Source organism: Antechinus flavipes, chromosome 2 (assembly GCF_016432865.1).
Source record: "Antechinus flavipes isolate AdamAnt ecotype Samford, QLD, Australia chromosome 2, AdamAnt_v2, whole genome shotgun sequence".
Lineage (NCBI taxonomy): Eukaryota > Metazoa > Chordata > Mammalia > Dasyuromorphia > Dasyuridae > Antechinus > Antechinus flavipes.
Genome location: NC_067399.1, coordinates 187,848,821 through 187,872,756, shown reverse-complemented (window position 1 = coordinate 187,872,756; position 23,936 = coordinate 187,848,821). Strand labels below are relative to the sequence as shown.

Sequence of the window (23,936 nt, the reverse complement as noted above, 5' to 3'; positions counted from 1 at the left end):
AGTCTTGACTAAAATGCCACCTTCTCAAAGGCTTTCTTATACCCCTTGATGCTAGTGCCTTTCCTTTGAGATTGCTTCCAATTTATCCTATGTATTTCTCATTGTCTCCCTCATCAGAGTCTTATTTTCTTGAAGTCAGGGACTGTTTTTGCCTTTCTTTGTATTCCCAGTTAATATGGTTCCTAGAAATATTAAGCACTTAATAAATGCTTGGTAGCTTTACTTATTTGCATGCCATTCTGCATCCTGAGGGACCTAGATTATTCAAGAATTAGATAATGTATATACAACTAGTACCTGGTCATAATTATACCCAATGTGGACGAATGTCATTCAGCAAGAGCAAACTTTGCCTACTTCATATCATTATTGTAGACAATCACTTTGTAAGCCTTGAAATAATCCATTAATGTGAAATCTTATTTTTATTCTTCCTGCCATTTTTATAATACCTCTCCTCAACCTTTATAGGCTTTTTCAGTCCTTTTTCCCATAACCATTTGTTTCCCTTAATTCTACAAGTCTTATTCACCACCACTTTGGTACTGACCTTACCGCTTCCCCACCTACCCACCCATGAAGTCCTAACAAGTTTGAGATGGAAAGGACAGTAACTGCACATCACCTCATTAAACACCATAATTTTATGCATGTGGAAATTTAAAGCTTGGAGAGAGGGAAAGTGATTTGTGCAAAATAATATAGTGGTACAAGAGAGTCATAATTAGAACCCAGATCCTCTGAACTCAAATCCAGTGGTCTTTCCATTGTACCCTATTACCTCATGAGAGATGGCTCTGAGCTCTTGGAAAAATAACTTTTCCTCCCCTATCCTCACTATCTTAAGAAACATGTAAAAAGTTATATCCTATTGACAAAATGTGATAGTGTAAATAAACTGCTGGCTTAAAGTCAGAAAGATCTGAGTTTGAATTCTGCCTCAGAAATTTAGAGCATATGATCCTAAATAAGTCACCCTCCTCTCTGTGCTCCATAGGAGTTAGCAATGAAGCCAAGCTTGGTTTAGGTCTACAGCGATGTACTGAATCCATATACTGAAAAAATACACATAAAGTCAAAAGCTACAAAATTGCTTTCAACCCAAATGATGAGAAACTTGAACTTCTCCAGCAAACAATTTCCATCTGAGCTGTCTGAATTATGATTTGAAGCCATAACATTTTGCACAATTCTGTGTCAGTGTGTACAGAAAAAAATATAGAAGAGTATGTGATATAGTAAAATGTTGTTATATATACATAATTATTTTTTTCTTATATTCTTTGTATTTGAAGTGCTTAACACAATCAATTACACATAGGAGGAGCTGATGAAATGTTTTTTGCAGAGTATGTGGTCCTCAACTAATAGAAAGAATGTTGGATAGAGAAGCAAGATCTCAGTTCAAAACCTACTTCTGTCACTAATACTTTGGGCTTCATTCAGCTTCAGTTTCCTCATATGTCAAGTGAAGAAAATGAACTGTACAATCTCTAAAGACTCTTTCATTTCTGATATTATAAGACTCTGGGCCCCAGTTTCCTTATCTATAAAAATTATCAGACTGGATGATCTTTAAAGTCCCTTCTACTCTAGATCTCTGGTCCTCTAAAATGTTAAATGACAACGTTCCATTGTTTCTAGAATGACCATTTAAGCAACAAACTAAAAATCTAAGAATTATGTCAGGTAACAAATGAAAATTAACAGAATTAACATAACAAAGCACCAGATGTGGCAGCCTGAAATATCATAGATCAGGTCAAAGGATTCGCAAATACATATCTTCAAAAATAGTAACTTTTGACCGCAAAACTGCTGGGCTTTCAGAAGCCAGTTTCCAGTAGCTTAATTCTCAATAGATTTTGTGATTTTCTTTTATATGCTTCTGAGTGTTGAGCTGTTAGTGGCTTATATAACATAAAATGTTTGGCATCTTCTGATTACTCATGAGCAAAATCCTAAAGTGGTCTCCAGGGAGATGATTGTTTAGCAACTGGGTTTCAAAACTACTACTTTCTTAAAAGAGAAAAGTTAAATAAAGCAGAAAGGTTTTCCCTCCATGTTTTGTTATAATTTCCTGTAAAAATAGTTAAATTAATTCAAATCTGCTATTTAAAGAGGCTATATGAATATTTTCCTAAAAAATCCACATATGGCAGGACTAGTTCATAATAAAGAGCATATAAAACTAGAGATTCTAAACTTCTGGACCTGGTCTCTGATTGTACAACTTGCTCATTGTTAGGGTAGTCATTTCGCTATTTATAAAAAATGAGTGAGCTGAACTAAATGATCTCTAAGGTCATTTCCAGCTCTATCAATGTATGACTGTCATTTGACTGTAAACGAAGTTACATAATATTCACAATCACTAAATCTGAAGCAAATCTGAAGTGGTTCATGGGTTTCATCCTTTTTTTAAAAAGGATGCTACATTACTTGTTTTACTTTTTTCTTTATTTCTTAGTTTCATCTAACAGATATTTAGTAAGCTGCTATTTTGCAGGACTGAGACTACAAAGATGAATAGTAAGTCACTGCTCTCATGGAGCTTACAACATACTAGGGAAAGGTGATATGCAGACCAATTCAGTACATTCTGATTTGACTTTTTTTTTTTTTAAGCTAGGTGATATTTGTTTTTTATAAATCTTTTCTCTTGTTTATATTTTCTTTTTTTTGTTTTTGTATCATGGTCAATTCTACATAACCTCCACTGCCACCTTTGGGATTGATATTGCCATTGTAAAAACAAATAAAAAGAGTTAAATAAAAAAAAATTATTAGTCATAATATATGCAGTGTACTGAGACAACTGGAGGTGCAGCAGGTGGAGTCCTGGGCCTGGAGTCAAGAAGACTCATCTTTGTAAGTTCAAATGTGACTTGTAGCTAATATTTGGTGGCCATGTGACCCTATGGCAAGTCACTTATATCCTTAGTTCATCTGTAAAATGGAAAAGCCTGTACTCTGCTGAGAAAACCTCAAACAGGATCACAGAGAGTTGTGGACTGAACCACCACAAAAATGTAGTGTCCTCGCTCCTGTAGTCACCCAACTATCTCTCGATAGTAGCATTGATATCATGATTTATAGCATCATTGATTCAGAGACAGGAGGGACCTCAACTTAAGACTATTCAGTGAATTCCTGATTCCAAGTCTAATGCTCTCTTCACTTTAGAGATTATGAGACTGAGGTCTTTGAAGAAAGAATGTATCATTGTTTGTCTTCTGAGAATTAGCATTAGTTATTACAATTAACCAACTCAAGAGTTCATTTTTCTTTTGGTGTTTTTTCCCTTTACATTTTTGTAGTTCTCATGCAAGTGTTCTGGTTCTGTTTCTCTCAGTATCAGTCCACACAAATTTTCACAATTAATAAACATTCATTAAGGATCCTGAAAAAAATTGATTCAGAAGAAGACATTTTTACCTAGAGAAGATCAAGGAAGACTTCATGAAAGAGTTAACACCAAAGCTGGTCCTTAAAGAAAGAGAAGGATTTTTTTACCAGAAGGTAATGAGGGAAAGTATATTCCTGGCATGAGAGATGGGATGCAAAAGCATGGAAATGGAAGACTGGATTTCAGTGAAAAGACCTCACTTGAGTTACAGCTTTGGGGGCTTTAATGATTTGAATGGTATGATTTTTAGTACTCAATGCTACACATTACCAAATTAGGACAGTTCATTATTAAAAGTTGTTGATGGGGCAGCGAGACCAGCCCTGAAGTAAGGAGGACCTGAGTTCAAATTTGACACTTAACACTTACCAGCTGTGTGATTCCAGGCAAGCCACTTAACCCCCAACTGTTTCACACCCTCTCCTCCAAAAGAGAGAGAGACAGAGAGACAGAGATAGAGAAAGTTATTGAAAGGATCCCTTTAGTGGAGTTAAAAGAAAAGCAAAATAACCATTTAAGTATGTTTTATAGCAGAGTTCAATATAAGTAGCACTAGGTCTTCTCTGATGTTCCCTGCAAAAATCTAATTCTATGAGCAAGGCACAATGTTTAAGTAATCTGTTAATTCAAGTTATCTCATTAGGTTTCTTAGAATGATAGCCTTCAGAAACGACTGCCATGAGTTTAACTCTTATACACATTATTATTTTGGAGAGGTTTGAGAGGTTGCTAGTCTTCAAACTTGTTAGTAATATGATCCACAAATCACTAGATATAAATTTTCAACTCTTCCAGATAGAGGTGATAATTAAGTCTTTGTCAGTATATCAAGTAAAAAGCTTCCAGGAAGAATTGGAAAATAGTATCAAATGCCCAGGAAATTTGAACAAAAAAAAAGGCCACTGATTTAAGAGGTCACTTAGTAAGCTTTGGAGGTACTTTTGATCAAATTGTTGGGGCAAAAGCCTCATCATAAAAAGGTTTTGTTTTAAGTTAAAAGCTACTGGTGGGTTGTGATAGAAGGCCACTTTCTCATTTATGAATGAAGTAAAAGCAATGAGGTAAAGAACTGAAGTAAGTTAGCAATTTTTGTTGCCAAAACTAGAACTTTTCTAACTATTCAATATACATCCCAGATAAAAACTCTAATTTACATATCTTCTAATATTAAAGGAATCTTCCTTCTCCCTCCCTCCAACATCCTGAGTGAACCTTTGTAAGTCAAGTGATGAACAAACATGTCCGTACTCCAAAAAGTCTAATTTTAAACATATTTTCAAGCTTCAGTAAAGAAATCCCAGGATCAAAATCAGCACTCCCCAGATCATCAGCCCTGCTTCTCAGTCTGGACCCCAAAGCAGTCAGTGACAGAGGAGACCTTTGTGGAGATTCCCAGCATCCCTGCCACCACCAACCTCACATGAAAACTAGACTAAAATATAAATTTCTTGAAAGCAGAAACTGTCTTTTTTTTTTATTTGTATCCTTCAATACTTAGAAGTGATTTACACATAAGAAGTGTTTAATAAATATTTTTATATTCATTCATTCATTCATTCATTCATATTCTTCATATAGTGTAAAGAATATCTAATGAAGTTAAAGACTTTGTTCAAAGTCCTGGTTTTGTCACAGATTGGCCTTCCACAAATCCCTTCACCTTCCCTGGGTCTCACTTTAATTTAATCATAGTCTGGATGTTCTCTTAAGCAATTTGTAGGTGCAAGAATTTATGAATCTATCATTACATCTTCATAGCAAATCCTGACAATACTATAGCAAATAAATAAAATAATGAACTGAACTCCTTGTTATCTGAACTTAAAAGCAATGATGAGCATTCAGTTCAAACCCTCAATCTTTTCTATTTCAAGAATTTCTCATCTCCTGTCAACATATTTTCAAGGTCTAACTCAAAAACCACCTCTTCCAAAAAGCCCTTTCTAAACTGGAAATCTCTGCTGGATGTCACTCATTTTCATGATCTCTTTATATTTAGAGCTTAAAGAGTCCTTAGAGAAAATCTCAGTATGACTCAACTCTGTAACTTTACAGATGCATAAATTAAATAATCTATTCCTCTTCTCAAGTACTTTCTCTAAGAGCGCTTATCACATTCTGCTCCATTCATAAGGTTCTTGTCACTCTGTGTTTTGCATAACAGCTAGTTCCAAGTCTTCTGTCCTCACCACCAGCTCCTAATTTTCATGGCTTTCTTCAAATCTCAACTAATATCTCACCTTCTACAAGAAGCCTTTCCTTGAGTAACCTGTACATTTATTTCTCCCACATCACAAAGGTAGTGCAGCCTTTTTGGAAGACCTATGGAAAATTTTCTGAACAGAGAAGTCTGAATTTTTCTTTTATGGAATATTTACAGTACCTTATTATAAAATTTGGATTAATTTTTTAATATATTTTTATCTTCTGCAGTTACGTATAAAGTAAATTTTTACATTTCTTTTTAAAACTTTGTGATTCCAGATTCTCTCCATTCCTCCCACCCTACTACATTGAGAAGGTACATGTATGAAAAACATTTCTATAAAAGTCACATTGCAAAAGAAAACATAGATTTCTTCTCCCTGCCCCTCCAAAAGAAAAACCTTCAAGAAAAAAATTTTTAAATATATGCTTCAATCTATATTCAGACACAAACAATTCTTTCTCTGAGTATAGATAGCATTTTTCAACATAATAATTCTAAATTGTCTTATCCACTGCTGAAATAGCTAAGTCATTCAGGATTCATCTTCCCAAATTTTGCTATTGCTATATACAGAGTGCATTGCATTTTGCTCGACTTAATGAAGGACTTTCCAGGTTTTCCGAAAGCATCCTGATCCTCATTTCTTGTAGAATAATATATCATAATCACATACCACACTTTATTCAGCCATTCCTCAATTAATGGGCATCCCCTCAGTTTCCAATTCTTTGCCCTGAGAAAAGAACTGCTATAAATGTTTTTGTACTTTTAGATTTTTTTTTCTTTTAAAAAAAAAATCTTTTGGGATTTATGCCTAGTAGTACTATTGTTAGGTCAAAGAATCATGCATGACTTTCTAGCCCTTTGAGCATAATTCATATCTTTTGGTCATTTGTCAATAGGAATGGCTCTTTTATTTTTTACAGATTTGACTCGGTTCCTTATACATCTAAGAAATGAGGGCTTCGTCAGAGAAACTTCCTTCAAAATTTGTTTTACAATTACTTCACTAACTGTATTTTCCCCATTTATTTTTCTTTTTTCTCTCCTTTCACCCTGTCTCTCAAGTGTTTTATTCTGACCACTCCTTTCCCCTACTATGACTTCTCTCTTTCCTATTACCCTTCTCCTTTTCATATCCCCTTCCCCTCCTAATTTTCAGCAGGATAAGATAGATTTCTATACCCATATTGAGTATGTATGTTATTTCCTCTGAGCCAATTCTCATAAGAATTAAGATTCACTCAGTCCCCTTACTCTTTCCCTCTTGCCTTCCACTGTAAAAGCTTTTTCTTGCCTCTTTTATGGTAGGTAATTTACACCATTCAACCTTTCCCTTTCTAGCAGTACATTCCTCTTTTATCCCTTAATTTTTTTTAATACCATTCAACCTTTCCCTTTCTACCAATACATTCCTCTCTTACCCCTTAATTTTTTTATATTATCCCTTCTTATTCAACTTACATCTATATGATGTCTATATATACTCCTAACTGCCATAAGAATGAAAAAGTTCTTATAAGTTACAAGTATCATCCTCCCATGTAGAAATGTAAACAGCTAAACCTTATTAAATTTGGGTTAAGAATTTAGTCTGTGCCATATGCTGATCTTTGAATACCATCTGCAGCTTCCACAAAACTCCCCCCAAGTCCCCATTTAATTACTTATGATATACCAAAACAATGATGGGAAAAGCTGCTATGTGGATGGGACAGCTGTATGTATTTGTCTTGCTTGCACGTAGTTGTTTGCATATTGTCTCCTCTATTAGACTGTGAGCTTCTTGAGAGCAGGGACCCCTTTTATTTTTTTTCTTTTTATTCCTAACATTTACTGCAGTCTCTGGCACATAGCAGGTGTTAAATAAATGCTAGCCAACTAATTTTTTTTTTTGCCATCTTGCAATTTTGTCCTAGTATTTCATGAATCATGGTGTCATTTTTCTCTGACCCACATAAATTTAAGTTTCAAGAATCTATTATTACAGGAGTGAGGTTTTGTATCTTTTGCAGTAAGTTACTTATTTTCCTTCCAATTCTTTCCTCCTGAGATCTCATTTCTATCTCTCTAGAGTGCTTTATTTTTAATTTTTGTAGACAGTGCTTTATTCATTTACATGATCGATTTTTCATTTTTTCTTTATTTCTACTGGAAATTTGAATAGAACTTGAGGTGAATCTGTGATTTTCTTTGAAGTTTTACTTGTTTTACAAAACTTTATGAAGTTTTACTTTGTTTGCTTGTAAATTGTTTTTCCTCCTTTTCTGGATTTGTGTCCTGAGCATCTCTAGGTAAATAATATTTTCAAATTATTGGTGTTTTCTTTTGTTTATTCACATTTCCAGCCTTAATTTCTGAGTTAGAATTTATATCAAGACCATAGTGGAAATATTGGTGGAGCCTTATTTGCTTCTGATTTTTATCATCAGGGTTCTGGGTAATGAAACACAACCAGCACCATGTGTGCTAGGGTAGTCCATACCAAAGTCATCTGATCCAGCATATATCCTGATTACTGCTTTCTGAGACAAGCCCCTTTTTCTAGTCAATGAACAATAACTCTAGGTTCTAAGCTTCCTTGGATGGACCCTGGCCTGGGCTCCCAGCTTTCTGCCTCTCAGCTTTGTATTCTAACTTCTCCAGGCCCTAAGTTAGAGGGCTTTTGCGAGCTATGTTCTTGGGCTTTTCTGCTTGAATTCTTGCCTTATAAGTCACGGTTTCCAGCTATCTCTCTGTGATAACTATACTGACAAAATACACTTACTGCAATTTCCTTGGATTTCTTGATCATTATTCATTCTGGGGCTATTTTCATCTTTCCTGAAGTAGTTATGAGAGAACTAAGCTATTCTTCTACTTATTCTACCATCTTGAAGAGTCCAAATTTTCAGGCTACGAATGTATATTTAAAAATCCCTCTCAAATAAAAATTTTAATATGTCCTAACATTTAATATGACATATAATTGTCCATTCTACGTGGGAATTCCTGTAGTTATAGAACAATTTAGATAATAATAATAGATAACATTTATATAGTGCTTACTATGTGCCAAGTGCTATGCTAAGCACTTTACCAACACTATCTCATTTGATTCTCATAACTAATCTGGGAGGTAGATATTATTGTTATCTCCATTTTACAGATGAGAGGGCATTTTCTAAAAATTATCCTACATTCTTTTTTTGTCATTCTACAATCTTCCTTGGTGATCTATATAAATACTACATTCTATAAATCCAGACCTGATTTCCAATTGGCTGATGAATATGGCCAGCAAAATAGATACCCTATCAAGAGCTCAAATCTAACATTAAACGTAAATGGTAATTTTCTTACTTAGACTTCCTTCTCAGCCTAACTCCCCAGGGAGTTAGCTGGGATTCTGTCAGTAAACCATGTTCAAAAACCCTCAGATTCATTTTGGTTCCTTTTTCTCACCTTCTCGCATCTAATCATCTGACATATCCTATTGACACTACTTCCATGACATTCTGTCATTCATTTTCATCTGGTAATAGCATCACCATCCTCTTTTTGGTCCAAGTTAAGTAGATAACTAAAATAGCTTACTCATGGTTCTCTGTATTTTCACCTCACCAATCAATAATTCATGCATAGATATATCATATTCTCAATCAAAAACTTTTAGTAACTTTTAAATTAAAATCATTAAAATAAACTGGCATCTAAGACCTTCCACAGTGTGGCTCCAACCAAATTTTCCAACCTTATTTCATATTATTTCCTTTAACACACTATATACTGCAGTCAGACTATTAACTATTCCATGATCTTGTCCTGCTTCCTTTTTTTTTTTTTTTTTTTTTTTTTAAACCTCAATGCAGTTACAAAGGTCATCCTTGGAATGCACTTCTTCATCTTTGCCTTCCAGAATCTTTTTCTTCCTTCAAAATTCAAAACAGGTACTTCCTCTGTAAAACTTTCTTTGATTCTTTTAAACAAAAATAATCTCTTCCTCTTTAAATTTTCTTACTATACTTTTGTCTGGGGGTCTTCTTTGACCTCTAATTTCCAACCTTAAGTCATATATATCTACACATAGCTCCTTGAGAGTAGGAACTGTCATTTAAAATATTTGCATCTCAACTGTGCTCTACCCAGAATAGTTAACAAATGTTTGCTGAGTGAAATGATCCCCCAAACTCGCCTCTAGTACTTGTCTCTGCATTCTGCTGAAGGTGCTATTCCTGGCCATTGGGCAGTGAGTCCCCAACTACTAGTAGGTATAATAACTTACTGTCACATTTGCTAACCAAAGATCAGTCCACAACTTTGGTATTTGCTACACATGAATTGAGGGTTAATTTTTGGTAAACTGAAGGAAGGAAACAATAGCAGTAGTTTGTACTTATGTACAATGTACATCTTTTGATACTAAGTCCAGCACTCTTGACACTGCACTACACTAACCATAATTGATGTGATATTTAAAATAGATGATTTTGGGGCAGCTAGGTGGCACAATGGATAGACCAACTCTGAAGTCAGAAGTTTGAGGACATTTGTTCAAATGTGGTCTCAGACACTTAACACTTCCTAGCTGTGTGACCCTGCTTAAGTCACTTAACCCCAATTGCCTCAGCCAAAATATATATATATATATATATATATATATATATATATATATATATATATATATATATATATATATATATATACACACACATACTGACTCTTACTTTAATATGAATTAATGAATTAATACTTTATATGTATGTATATATATATATATTTATATAACACCTTAAATTTTACAAAGTGCTTTCATGCATGATCTGTTTTGAAGCTCACAATATCCCTCTCATATTCTACGTAGTAGCAGAACTGAGAACTGAGAAGGTGCTGAAATAGAATGGTCTTGGAAGGTGACAAGTTTTGTCTGCTTTAAGACAAAAGTCAGGTTGGTCTATTAATACCTAAAAAATTAAATCTAGAAGAATTGAGTCCATCCCTCCATAGCCATATGCCTGTGTCTGAAGCAAGGTTCATTGTCTGATTCTCATCTACCAGATTCTGACTTAATAGTTCCCAACACAGATTCAATAGACTAAAATGCATAAAGTCATTCCAGTTATTAATTCCTTTTCTGTGAGAAGTCTCTGTAAACAATTTTAATACCATTTTATTCAACTAAAAATGTTGCTTTTTAAAATTCTCTTTCCCTTCTCCCCTACTGGAGACTGACAAAGTTCAGCTGAATTCTTAGATAGAACTGCTTCGATTGGAGTTTCCTACTACAGGAAAATTGAATATATGGTCAAAAAATAGTTTGCTTCCTCAAGGGAAGTAAACTGATTTGTTTTGCTTTTTTTTTTTTTTTTCCTCTATCACAATTGTGCCAAGTCATTGTCTAACATTAAAAAGGTTCATAAGTTCCAGAAGTAAACTGACCTTAACCCTAGTGGAATAGATCTGGATGGAAATAGAAAGGATGAGGAAGTGGGAAGGACCACCACTGCTGAGATAACAGGAAATAAGTGAGAAAACAAGTTTTATATAAACAAACCTTCTAAAATCTGAGACCAAAAGGAAAAGAATGCCAAATAATACTTATTGTACATTATTTTCCAATTTTTTTCCTATGATTCAGAAAACTTCCATTAGGTAAATATAAATTATTTTTATTTTTATTTTATTTATTGTTATGTTATTTTTATAATATTTTATTTTATGCTGTCCATTTTTATGTGACAGATTATCATGAATGAGGTTGTACTAGAGTTTTTTATATTACTGAATTTGTTTTCTGTTGTAGAAGACCCAATTCAGCACAAATGCCAAATAGCAATCACAATTTCACTGCACTTTTAAGGATTCACAATGTTTTCCTTATAACGTGATGAGGTAGTGCAAATATTCTCATTTTCATATTATAAAATAGTAAGATAAATGAGACTCTTACTTTAATGACTTGCCTACCGTTTAGACAACAGGATTAGAGATAAGATTTGAATCCAAATCCCTTCTGATTCCAAGTGTAAGAGCCTTTCCATTACACCACACTGCTGTAAGAGTAACTTTTGCAAATATTTGATTCCAAAGGAATCAAAGAAAGAGAAAAAGTATCTAAATGTATAAAAATATTTATAGTGACCTCTTTTTATAATGGCAAATAGGTGAAAACTAAGGGAGTATTCACAAATGGGGAACTACTAAAGGAATGATATGTGAATGGAATATAATACTACTGTGCTCTGAAAAATGTTAACTGGAACAATTTTCAAAAAAACCTAGGAAGACTTTTATGAATTGATGACAAATGAAGTAAACAAAACCAGGAGAATAATTTAACACAATATTAATAGCAATACTGTAAAAATAAATAACTTTGCAAGAGTAAAGAACAGTGATTAGCATAATGACCAACTATAATTCTACATAACAGATGATAAGCCATACTAACCACCTCCAAAAAGAAAGACTGACTCAAGATGCAGAATGCAACATTCATTTTTGGACATGAACCAAAAAAGAATGTTTTGTTCATCTACATATATTTGTCATGAAGGTTTTGATTTTCATAAACAAAAATTGTGGAATTTAGGGGGTTTATGAAAAATAAAAAGAAATGAATGTTAATTATTAAAAAGCAAAATAAAAGTTAAATTTAAAAAAAAAAGAATGCATTTTGAATACTTTATGTGAGAAGAAAAATGCCATACAAATTTAGGAAAGAACTTGAAAAGCAATCATTTATTCATATCTATAACATTCTTACAGATCCCTCCTACCTAATTAGGTCCACAACATATTTCTTACTCTATCAAATGAGAAGGAACATCATGTTGATAACTGTATAAATGCCAATGGATCTCTAATTTCATCAATGGGGACTGTTCCTCCATCCAGGTCGGCTCATTCTGTGAGAATCCTGTCTCCCATAAGATTTTAAATTGAGAGTGAAAAGGAACCTTAGAAAACATCTAATCCAACTGGCATACTTAACATAGAAATCTATGAAGTTTAGAGAACTAGTATAAGGAACAAAATTTGAGCCCAGTTCTTCCTCTATCTCCGAGTCTAATACCCTTTTCATGATTTCACACTGTTGCTCACTTGTTTAATTCTTTGTTACTTTTACAATATTTACTTTCAATTGTTTTGTTGTTGGTGTTCTACTTATACTGTTGTAGTCATTGTGTATATCATTTTCTTGGTTTTATTTATTTTCCCATGTTCTTCTATATTAATCATATTCATAGTTCCTTAGAACATAGCAATGTATTATTGCTGGAGTTGTGAACAAATCCAACCATTCTGGAGAGCAATCTAGAATTATGCCCAAAAAGTCATCAAACTGTGCATACCCTTTGATCCAGCAGTGTTACTAGTGGGCTTATACCTCAAAGAGATACTAAAGAAAGGAAAGGGACCTGTATGTGCCAAAATGTTGGTGGCAGCCCTGTTTGTAGTGGCCAGAAACTGGAAAATGAATGGATGCCCATCAATTGGAGAATGGTTGAGTAAATTGTGGTATATGAACGTTATGGAATATTATTGTTCTGTAAGAAATGACCAGCAGGATGAATACAGAGAGGCTTGGAGAGACTTACATGAACTGATGCTGAGTGAAATGAACAGAACCAGGAGATCATTATATACCTCAACAACGATACTATATGAGGATGTATTCTGATGGAAGTGGATTTCTTCGACAAAGAGAAGATCTAACTCAGTTTCAATTGATCAATGATGGAGGAAGCAGCTACACCCAAAGAACGAACACTGGGAAATGACTGTAAACTGTTTGCATTTTTGTTTTTCTTCCCGGGTTACTTTTACTTTCTGAATCCAATCTCCCTGTGCAATAGGAGTACCGTTCGGTTCTGCACATATATATTGTATCTAGGATATACTGTGACACATTTAACATGTATAGGACTGCTTGCCATCTGGAGGAGAGGGTGGAGGGAGGGAGAGGAAAAGTCGGAACAGAAATGAGTGCAAGGGACAATGTTGTAAAAAAAATTACCCAGGCATGGGTTCTGTCAATAAAGTTATATTTAAAAAAAAAAAAAAAAAAAAAAAAAAAGAACATAGCAATGTTCTATTACATTCCCATACTACAACTTGTTTAACCATTGCTCAATGAACATCTGCTTTGTTTTCAATTTTTTCCAAGTACAAAAAAATGCTATGAATACTTTGGTGTACACAGATTCTATTTTTCTTGTCATTAACCTGTTTGTTGGTTATACCAAGCAAAATATCTAGTCAAAGGATATGTCATTTTAATCTCTTTCTCCATGTAATTCCAAATTGCTTTTCTGAGTAACTGGAACTTCACAATTCTACCAATAGTATATTAATCTCCTGTCTTTCAATGTCAAGTATTACTAATTTTTTTGTCAACTTCCTAAGTGGGGGATGAACAATATTTATAATTTTTTCCTGATAAATGGTACAAAATTTTTTAGCTTGAGAGTGATATAATGAAATATGCTTCATTTTAAGTGAATATATGCCTCATTATTTTCAAAAAACCCTCTCATCCTGGTAACAGGACCAACTTGTAAATAATAACTGTTAGTAATTAATTATTCAATTATTTTGATCAATGTAGCTACTAGCCAAATGAAAGTAAATTATGCCACATTTCACTTCAGGAGAGTGTTTAATGTAAATTCATTTCTTTTCCCCGGGTAGTTCTGCTTAAAGGCTATCATACCTGAATTTCCTGTTTATATTTGGATATCTTGGTAGTAATTTTATGTGAGCGTGAAGAACAACAAAAAGTCAACTTGATGGACAATAGAGTTGGAGAAAGAAAATAATGAAAAATGTCAACAACAAAACAATGCATTTTTTCAGGTCCACAATGTAGTTATGATTTAAAAAGACAAGTTTATGGCTGTGACAATTTAAAAATATCCAAGATTGGATAATCTAACTGTTCTATTAATAAGGCTAGCATAGTTATTAATAAAAAAGATGATCATCTAGTTGTCTCTCTTAGACCAAAACCAATCAGGGCAGTTTATGTACCCTTTGAAGAGTAGGTGTTCCCCATAGTGGGAATCAATCCTGACTGGTTCACAATTAATAGAGAATAGATTTACAATGAGACACTGGGCTATTAATACAACAAAGGTCTTGGTCCATTAGACATTTTCCAGTAGCTAATAATACAATTCAACCATTTCCATATATGAGCTAGGGTTGCATCTTGCTAACCAAAAAGAAAAAAAAAAATTATAAATGTTTAATACCATGAAATTGCTAAGTAAATTAATTGGCTAAACTAATAATACATTTAAGGAAGGTAAAATATGGGTTGAAAAGAACTGAGCCTCTTTCAAAGAGGTTTCATTAACTTCATTGTGACTAAGACATCTCATGACAGAAGTTGGTTTGATATTGGTTATATTTTCAGTGGAACAGAGGAAGATGCAGGAGAATGCTGATAAACCTGATAAGAAACTGGACATAAATAAATTAACCCTCTTTCATGGTCATTAAAGCTAAATAAGGCACTTAATGATACTTGAGAAAACAATACTATATGAAGCAGAGACAGGTAAACTAATTAGTTTTGTGCAGTTAAAAGCCAAAACTTATACCAGTTTACAAGTTTCATCTTTTAAAAGACAGCCTTTTCCAGAGCAGGTTAAAGGCTTTTACCCTGTGGTTCTATGTCCATATTTACAAGTTTTTTATTTTCCACTTACATTATACTAAAAAGTTTATGAATAAAGTGTGCATTCTATTACTGAGGTCAGTTTTCTTCCATGAAGAAACAGTACACCTTTTGTGTGCTTAAATAAGGCAAATAATCAAGCTACTGGAGTGTTCTACTTAATATCTGATACCACTTTCCCTTATTCAGGATGTGAGATGCTTCTTCTGGTTGGCAATAAACTCTATTAGATTACATGCTTATTACTAATGAAGAGAGATCCAGGATCATAAATGGTAAATTCTTCTTAATTGTTAAGAATAGTTAAGCATTTGGGAGAGAATCATTTTTGTTTAGGACATCTATTTCCATTTCTGTTAACAATAATCAAAATATTTCTATAAATGTCTTAAAAGATCTTGATGCTTTAAAGCACTATCAAATGCTTTATCCAAATTCTCATTTGATGTTCACAACAACACTGAACAGTATATCTAAGGATCATGGTCAGGTAGTAGAAAGAATACTGGAAAAAGAGAATTATGTTAAAATTCCAATTCTCTCACTCACTACCTGTAGGACCTTAGGCAAATAAATAACTTCATTTCTTTTGACTCAACAGTAAAATGAGGGAATTGGGCTAGACTTCTGAGGTCTTCTAGCTTTAAATCTATGATTCTAGAAGTCCCATTGTGAAATGAGGAAATTAAATTAGAGAGATATTGCAATTAATGCTTACAATTTACATATAAAATCAAAATGAGAATACTAAATTAGATTTATTTCATACATATCTTCTGGTAATAAGTAAATATGTTCCAATTAATGAATAAAAGAAAAAAATTAGTAAGCACTTAATATATGAAGGCTATGAATATAAATGAACAGTCCTAGATTTCAAAGAGCTCATATGTTAATGACTAGACAAATAAGTTTCAGCTGCAAGTCAGAGAGAACTGCACACATTGTCCTTAGGTTATAGCAGTAGCAAGGCAGATACTAATATACCTTTTTTTAATGTTATTTCCATCAATAAAACCAAATCCATTTCTGAAGTTGAAGCATTTGATAATGCCAAGTACTCTGATGTTTTTAAGCTACTGCCAAGTCACACTTCCACAGAGGCTAATTTTCTAAATGATGGCTATAAAAGACTGGTCTAAAAGAACTGATAGTGTGGGTAGGACACTTTCAAAGGTGTATTCTTGGACTCAAGGTTCAGAACAGTCTCCACTGGGGTCTTATAGAAGATGACAGTTCGACTAACCTGGTACATGCTACCTCTCTCTTCAAGGTGTATTGTTGCTTTAGATAGGCTGACTAGCCTGCTCTTTGAGCAACTGTTGGCAAATGGTGGGAATGACTAGGCCCTGTTACCCAGTAATTGCTCCCCTAAGTATTGCTGCAGGGGCTATTCTGGAAGAGTCAGGAATTTGGGAGTACTACTATCACTGGGGCTTTGGGAGCTTACCTGTTTATAATTGGCAATTGGTGGTAGTTAAGGAAGAAGAAATTCAATTATTCTCAAAAAAAAAAAAAATAGATCTTACAAATACATGGTCACTTTTTATTTTCCTCTTCTTTCTTTTTAATCATGCACCCCTGAATTGATATTTACAAATACAATATTTTCACTGTCAAGAATTCATGAACCTATTTTCTTAAAAGGCTGTTTTTATACAGTTCAGTCACTATATTCTAGTGCTAGCTCTTCCCTAATTTCAAACTGGCAGTACATAATTATGTATGCATATACATGTTGTATATGTATACATGTGCTTTTATATATATCATACATGATATATATATACACATATATACACACATATATACATATATATATATATATACACATATATACATATATATATATATACATACACACACACACACACACATATGTGTTTGGAGAGAGAGAGAAACTCCGCTATCAAAGATGATTACTGAACTAGAATTTCTAGGTTCATAGACAGAAATCTAATTTCCTAACTTTGTAACCCAATGTATGTATGTGATTGATTCACTAGGATATCCATTTCCTTCTGCAGCTCATTTTACAGATGAAGAAAGTGAGGCAAAGAGAGTTAAATGACCTAAGGTCATACAGCTAAAGATTATCTGAGATCAAATTTGAATTGAGCAAGAAAAGTCTTGCTGACTTCAGGCCTAGCACTGTATCTACTGTACCACCTAGCAGCCCAATTTGAAATGTACAAAGACCTGAAAACCAAAGGATATGAACTTTCTTAAGTATTATGAACAAAATGATACGTGATCTTTAAGAACCAAAATAAATTAATGAATAACAATAAATTGGACAATAAATCCAATTAATGATCAATCTGTCTCCTACCAAGAGTTTTCTTCAATCTGGCCTTTAACTGTTTCATTCATGAAGTATATTATTTCTAATCAGAACTGACTGCCAGACAACTGTCAAATTATATTTAGCTAAGGTTAAATTTGACAACATTTGATCAGTTACCTGTTAACTTTCTGAATTTTTTCCACCTATTGTAAACAGGTTTACTCAATAAGGTAGATAATACAACAAAAGAGTAAAGAGGAAGAAGGAGAAAAGAATAAATATATTATATAGTGCCTACTGTGTACCAGGCACTATACTAACTGCTTACAAATATCCCTTCATAAACAGCTCCTACCAGCTGTCTTCTTTGATCTCTCCCCTGAAACTGTTTTCATCATTCAAGGTTCACAGATCACCATTTTAGAGTTAGAAGGAATCTGAAGAGACTTCAAGTGTCTTAGAGATGAGAAAATTCAACGTCTAAAGAGGTTGCCCACTATTACATGAGTATAAAGTATCAGATCTAAGATTGAATCATCAGTCAAAATTTTAAGTCTAAATCAAGGTTTCTTTCCACTCTTCCACACTACCTTTCATTTGCTTTAAAGAAGGTTATAAGAGCAGCTAGGTGGCACAGTGGATAGAGCACCAGCCCTGAAGTCAGGAGGACTGAGCTCAAATCCAAGCTCAGATACTTAGCACTTCCTAACTGTGTGACCCTGGGCAAGTCACTTAACTCCAATTGCCTCAGTTTAAAAAAAAAAAAAAAAAAAAAGGAGGAGGAGAAGTCTACTACGACTATGCTTTATGTTTGTTCTTAGGGTCTCTTCTCACCTTTTCATCAATGATTTATGATTATAGCTGAGATGGTTTAGCAAAGATGTATGAATAAGAGAAAGACTGGGAAAACAGAATGTCCCAATTTAAAAGCAGAATGTCATAATAAGGAAACTCCTTTACTTTTTGTGGTAAATCCTGGTTTGAGTTCTGGCTCTGACATTTTTTAATTATGTGATCTTGGACAATTAACACTTCTCTCTGAACTTCCATTCCTTCATCTTTAAAATAGGAGTACCACCCACAACTATCTACCCTAAGGATCATGAATGGTATTAATGATTAAATTAAAAATGAGGAGTTAGGGAGAAAAAAAGGAAAAGATGACTTAAGAGATTTCCAGCCTGGGCTCAAAAGAAAAATCATGGTATTATTTCAGAATTAGGGAAGATGGAAAGTGCCATGTTTGGAGATAAATGAGGATAAATAGGTGAAAAAATTGGAAATTTGTGTGCACAGTCCTAGTTTCAAAACCTGGGCTTGCCATTTGACTCCCTTTGTGTCCATAGCCTGTTTTGACATCTGAAAAATAACAAGATCAAATCAAATGAATCCCAGGCCATGTAAATCTAAACCTGATCTAAAACCCTATAACTGATTACAATTCCATGTTCAACAAAGTCAGGAACCAAGAAAATGGTGGTTTATTGAACACTAAGGTACCAATGGTAAAATCAAGGAAAACTGAACCAGTCACAACTCACAATACAATGACCTACTTGAACACCTGATACTCACCTGTAACACATATGAAAAAAAGATACTTTAGAGACAGGTCCCACCAACCACTAATAACTTATTGTGACTGATACACCAAAAATAAAATGCTACAAGGAAATTTTGAAAACTTAAAAAAAAATCATGAAACTCCAGTTTAAATTATGTCTTTATTTATGTGAAAATTCTACAAGTATTATTAGCATTTGAAAATGAGGTTAAAAAAAAAGTCAAGTCACTATGTGACAAATTACAGTCATCCGACACAATAACTTAAGTAAAAGCCAATAATCATGCAAATTGGCAACAGGGGGGAAAGATTTAAGTAAAATTTTATTTCTTATATAACCTTAAAATTCATTCTTAATCTACCTTTTGTGAAGTATAACCAATTTCTCATCAAAATCAAACGAAACCTTAAGGAGTTAAATACTATTCTTGTTACATGCATACAGTATTCCTGATCATATTCAGGATATATAAACATTTAAATCATAAACTAAGGCCTCAATATTTTCTGATTAAGAGATTTAATGAAATGCCTTTGGAAAAAAAAAAAAGAAAGAAAGATAAATTCACTTTAGTGAAATTTTCTTCAAAAGAAATTATGCTATAAAATATAATAAATAATTATATTAAAATCACAACATATTTATTTTACCATAAAGTCAGACACAATTATGATAGAAAACATTAATATTTTACTTTTATATGTGTCATCTGTAGGAAGGAAAAATTCAGATAAGTTATACAGCAAATTCTGATCCAAATAAAGTTTTAACTTTAGAATAATTCAGATTATGGGAAATTTTTTGTAATTTGTATATACAGGGCTTTTTCTCCAGCTGTGCATCATGAATATATTAAAAGGTGAAATACAGGCACTTGACAATAAACTATGCAAGGCATAAAGATCCTTACTGGTCACGGTATAACAGAACTCCCAATAAGAAGAAAAAAGTAATGGCATTTCCTGACCTCTCTCCCCAGCTAAAGGATTGTTATACGGTCTTCAATTGAATTGTTTCTACTATCTTGTGTCAGTATTAGCTGAAAACATGTCAAAACACTGCTTTCCTGATCTTAAACTTTTTAAAATAAACTATGAAATAGATATATGAATTATGGAATACATCCTTATGTGATTTTAGCAAACACTGCTGTAAAGATGCTGGAAACAAAAACACAAATATCAACTTATTTACCTGAGGCAAATTATTTTCTTTCTTAACAAGGCAAAGTAGCATAACATTAAAAAAAGCTTTCTATTACACTACGAACAAAAAACCTAATTAAAATTATTTCATGTCCATTTTCAAAACAGCATCTTTCTAAATATTCTTATCAAAAATCTTATTTTTCCTAAAATTCAGTATTTTTTTGGAATTCTTTACATATTTAAGAATTTTACTACCAGACATGTTTGAATATTCCATGGAGATGTTAGTTGGAAAAAATCCACTTAAACTGAGCTGAACAGAACTATATTTGCATTGTGTGGTTTACGGGATACAGTACAATAATGTTGATAAACTGAATATTTTAAAGCATATAACGTCCTCCTGAAAAAAAGCCAAGGAAAACTATTCTTTACCAATAAAAGCTATGACTTTTTTTCTTCTCAAACAAGTTGGTAATTCAGATAAAAGCGATATCTAAGAATCCCTGGTGAAGTGGCATATTGCTAAAGACGCCTGACATGAGCAAGCACATAGTTAAAGACAACAATAAAGTTTAGAGATTTAAAACTTTTTTTTTTACTTCAAGAAATAACTTCATAGTGATAATAATGGATCAGCCATAAATTATTTTTCTGCTAAAAATAGGCTTTTTTTTTACAAGACAAGATGTAACTAACACCCTTTACATTAAGAATATCATTTTGAGAATTAAACCCAGATCTGTGGTTATGATAGAAAAAGAGGCACTTTCAGTTTTTATATACAGTTTGAAATCTGTAATGCACAGAAGTATATCAATTTAATTTCCAAACTAAAATTAAAAGTACCAAGACATGTAGTAAGCACACATTCTTTTTCATTCCTTAGTTACCTTGACAACACAAAAACACAGTGACTTTTTAGAATAAATAATTTAAAAATAAAGATCAATATTTAAAAGTCAAAAAGGAGAACTAAGGAAAAATAAAATCAAAACAAAGCCAAAATCATTACAATTTATGTGCAAACTAGAAACTATTTCTCCACAGGCACTACAAGAATATATTTTTTTTTTTGATATTTCTGATACTCAATTATAACTTAACTTTCTGATTTAACTGTTTAATCAAGTTTTTTTAAAGGTAAAGTTTTAATTTTTTGCTAAATTAAATAAATTTTAGCCTAACCTCTGGAAGACTTATCGACTGCACATTTCTAACAATGGAAGAGAATTGTACAACTGCTACAGTCTCATATTACATACAACATACGAACAGAAACAGAATGACTAATTAAAAAACAAGGAAAGAAGATTCTCAGATAATAAAATCTGGCATGAAAAAAGTTTTGTGGCAAATTACAAATCAACACTGGCTTTTTAGAGGAAGTTCATTCAAAATTAACATCTGTAGCTTCAGAAGTCTTGAGATTCCAAGAGCCTAGAAGTTTCTAGATAAGGCAGTCAACTTCAAAACCAGTGTATACATTCACAAAGGAAATACAGTATTTTTGGTTATTTCAACAATCTGACATACTGGAAAAATCCAAATGTGAAAAATAGGCACAAAAGAGGTTTTCTATTCTTTTTAAATGAAGAAAGCAGATGAATCATCTGTTGATATACTAATTAAAAATAATAGAGAAAATATTTATAAGAATCAGAACAAAATTAAGCATACAGGTGCAATATTGAGCAAATTTTGGTTTGACTATACATAAACATCAAGGTACATTTTCATTTATAAAGTATTTCAAATTCCTATCATTCTAATTCTTCCCAGTTATCAGTAAGATTACCTTTGCTTTGCCGTCTAATGCTGACCAATTTTCCAGCTGATTTGATACTCCATCTGGAACTGTTTCCTGAGCTAGTCAGGTTGGTGTATTTTGTGGAACCTTTAGTCTCATCTTCCCAACCTGGCCAGGAGAGATGGTCTCTAGAAGAGTCACCTAAATCAGTGGCCGTATCTTCAAGAGTAATCTGAGGTGGCTCCCATCCCTCGATCTCATCTGGTTTCTTGGATTGCATATTCTGTTTTAACACCAAACTGTCCCAAAATCCAGATTTCTTTTCAGTCTTCATATCTTCTTTTATTCTTAAGTTAGTTCTGAGATACATTAAAATGTTAAATATTGAAAACTGTCCCCAAAAAAAACTTTTGATATTTTTATACTTCCAATTAAACCAATTTTTTTTAATTTAGACATATAAAATATTAGATAATTTTTAACTGGGGGAGCTACTAAAACCATTTTGAAAGCATTCCTCAAAAATTTAATTTACAAAATTAACATTCCCAAGCAATCTAAAATCAATACCAAAAATTAACAATTTATCAAAATTTATCAAAGGATTCATAACCAAAAGATTAACTAGGATAGAGAAAGGCAAAGCAACTCATAAAGACTATTTACTAAAGTGTTGAAAGATCACAACCTGCATAGACAGAGGGAGTGCCTACTTTGATTAAATTGTTTACAACTATAAGAAAACTAAGGTAAGTTGTCATATATTTAGCATTTTCTTTATTAATAAAATTACATTCCCTCCTATGACTTAAAAAAAAAATGTGGAAATCCAATTACATTTACAAGAAAATAAATACATTTTAAATTAAAAGAACTATGGCTCCTCTAAGTTAAAAGATCAAAGGTAAATTTTAGGATGAGAAATAGAAGATAGGTTTAGTTTAATGATTTCTGTTTCTATTTGACTAAGAAACCATTATCTTTATATAATTCATTTTAAAGGACTTAGAAATCTGAATCAAACTCCACTTAACTTCATTAACAGTTTCCATGAAAAACATTAGGGGCAAAGAACAGGGCATGGATCAGCCTTACATAATATTATGGTGCAAACTGATAAAATTATTTATCAATAATTTCAAAACACTATTTGAAGGATCAGCTACATGGCACAGTGGATAGGCGCATCAGCTGCGAAATCATACCTCAGACACTACTTCCTAGCTGTGTGATCCTGGGCAAGTCACTTAACCCCAATTGCCTCGGGGAAAAAATTATACTATCTGAAGTATGACTACAAAAATATAAATTACATATAAGACTAATCAAGAGGTGAGAGTATACAATTTTCAAAAAGGATTTGCAGCTAAATGTCTTTAACTAGGATTCTTCCTCAGCAAGTTTTATAAATGGTTTCATTTTCTTCAAATGCCTAATTCAGGAAATATCTATTCCACAAAGTAAACTATAACTAGAATTGGGGAAAGGTACTATGACATAAAGAGATTAAAAGACTTAAAAATTATCCAATTTATCATCTTGCCTAACAACAGGACTTCCTGAAACCAGCTCATACAGAAAAGAATATTGTTTAGGTCAAATTACTTTAGCCAGATAAAGTAAAGTCAAAGATTATACTATTCATTAGAACAAATAAAAGTACTTTCAAATAATTAATCTTTTTAAAATGTACCTATTGGTATTACCAATGTAACATACTTATAATTTTTTAATTCATTAAAAATCAATTTAAAATTATATATGCATATAAATATATCTATCTGTAAAGCTACTAAAACTTAAAAGTGCCTAATTTCTAATGTAGTTCAACTTATTTTCTGATGCTCATTTTATGCTTGAGTATTACTATTGTAGCTTAAGTTAAAATTCAAGTTTAATAACTA

At 32.7% G+C, this 23,936-nt stretch overlaps 1 protein-coding gene and 1 long non-coding RNA gene across 6 annotated transcripts in view; both read right to left on the bottom strand.

Moving 5' to 3' along the window:
• LOC127548567 (uncharacterized) overlaps positions 1 to 23,936 on the bottom strand; it is a 237,980-nt gene that overhangs the window by 28,656 nt on the left and 185,388 nt on the right. The window lies entirely within an intron of this gene.
• The window catches only part of TDRP (testis development related protein), a 56,187-nt gene continuing 51,525 nt past the window's right edge, over positions 19,275 to 23,936 (bottom strand). For all 5 annotated transcript variants that reach the window (XM_051976016.1, XM_051976017.1, XM_051976019.1 and 2 more), the window contains one exon: positions 19,275 to 22,391. In XM_051976016.1, coding sequence (XP_051831976.1) covers positions 22,046 to 22,391 — 346 coding nt within the window. In that variant the 3' untranslated portion in view covers positions 19,275 to 22,045. The remainder of the gene's footprint in view (positions 22,392 to 23,936) is intronic.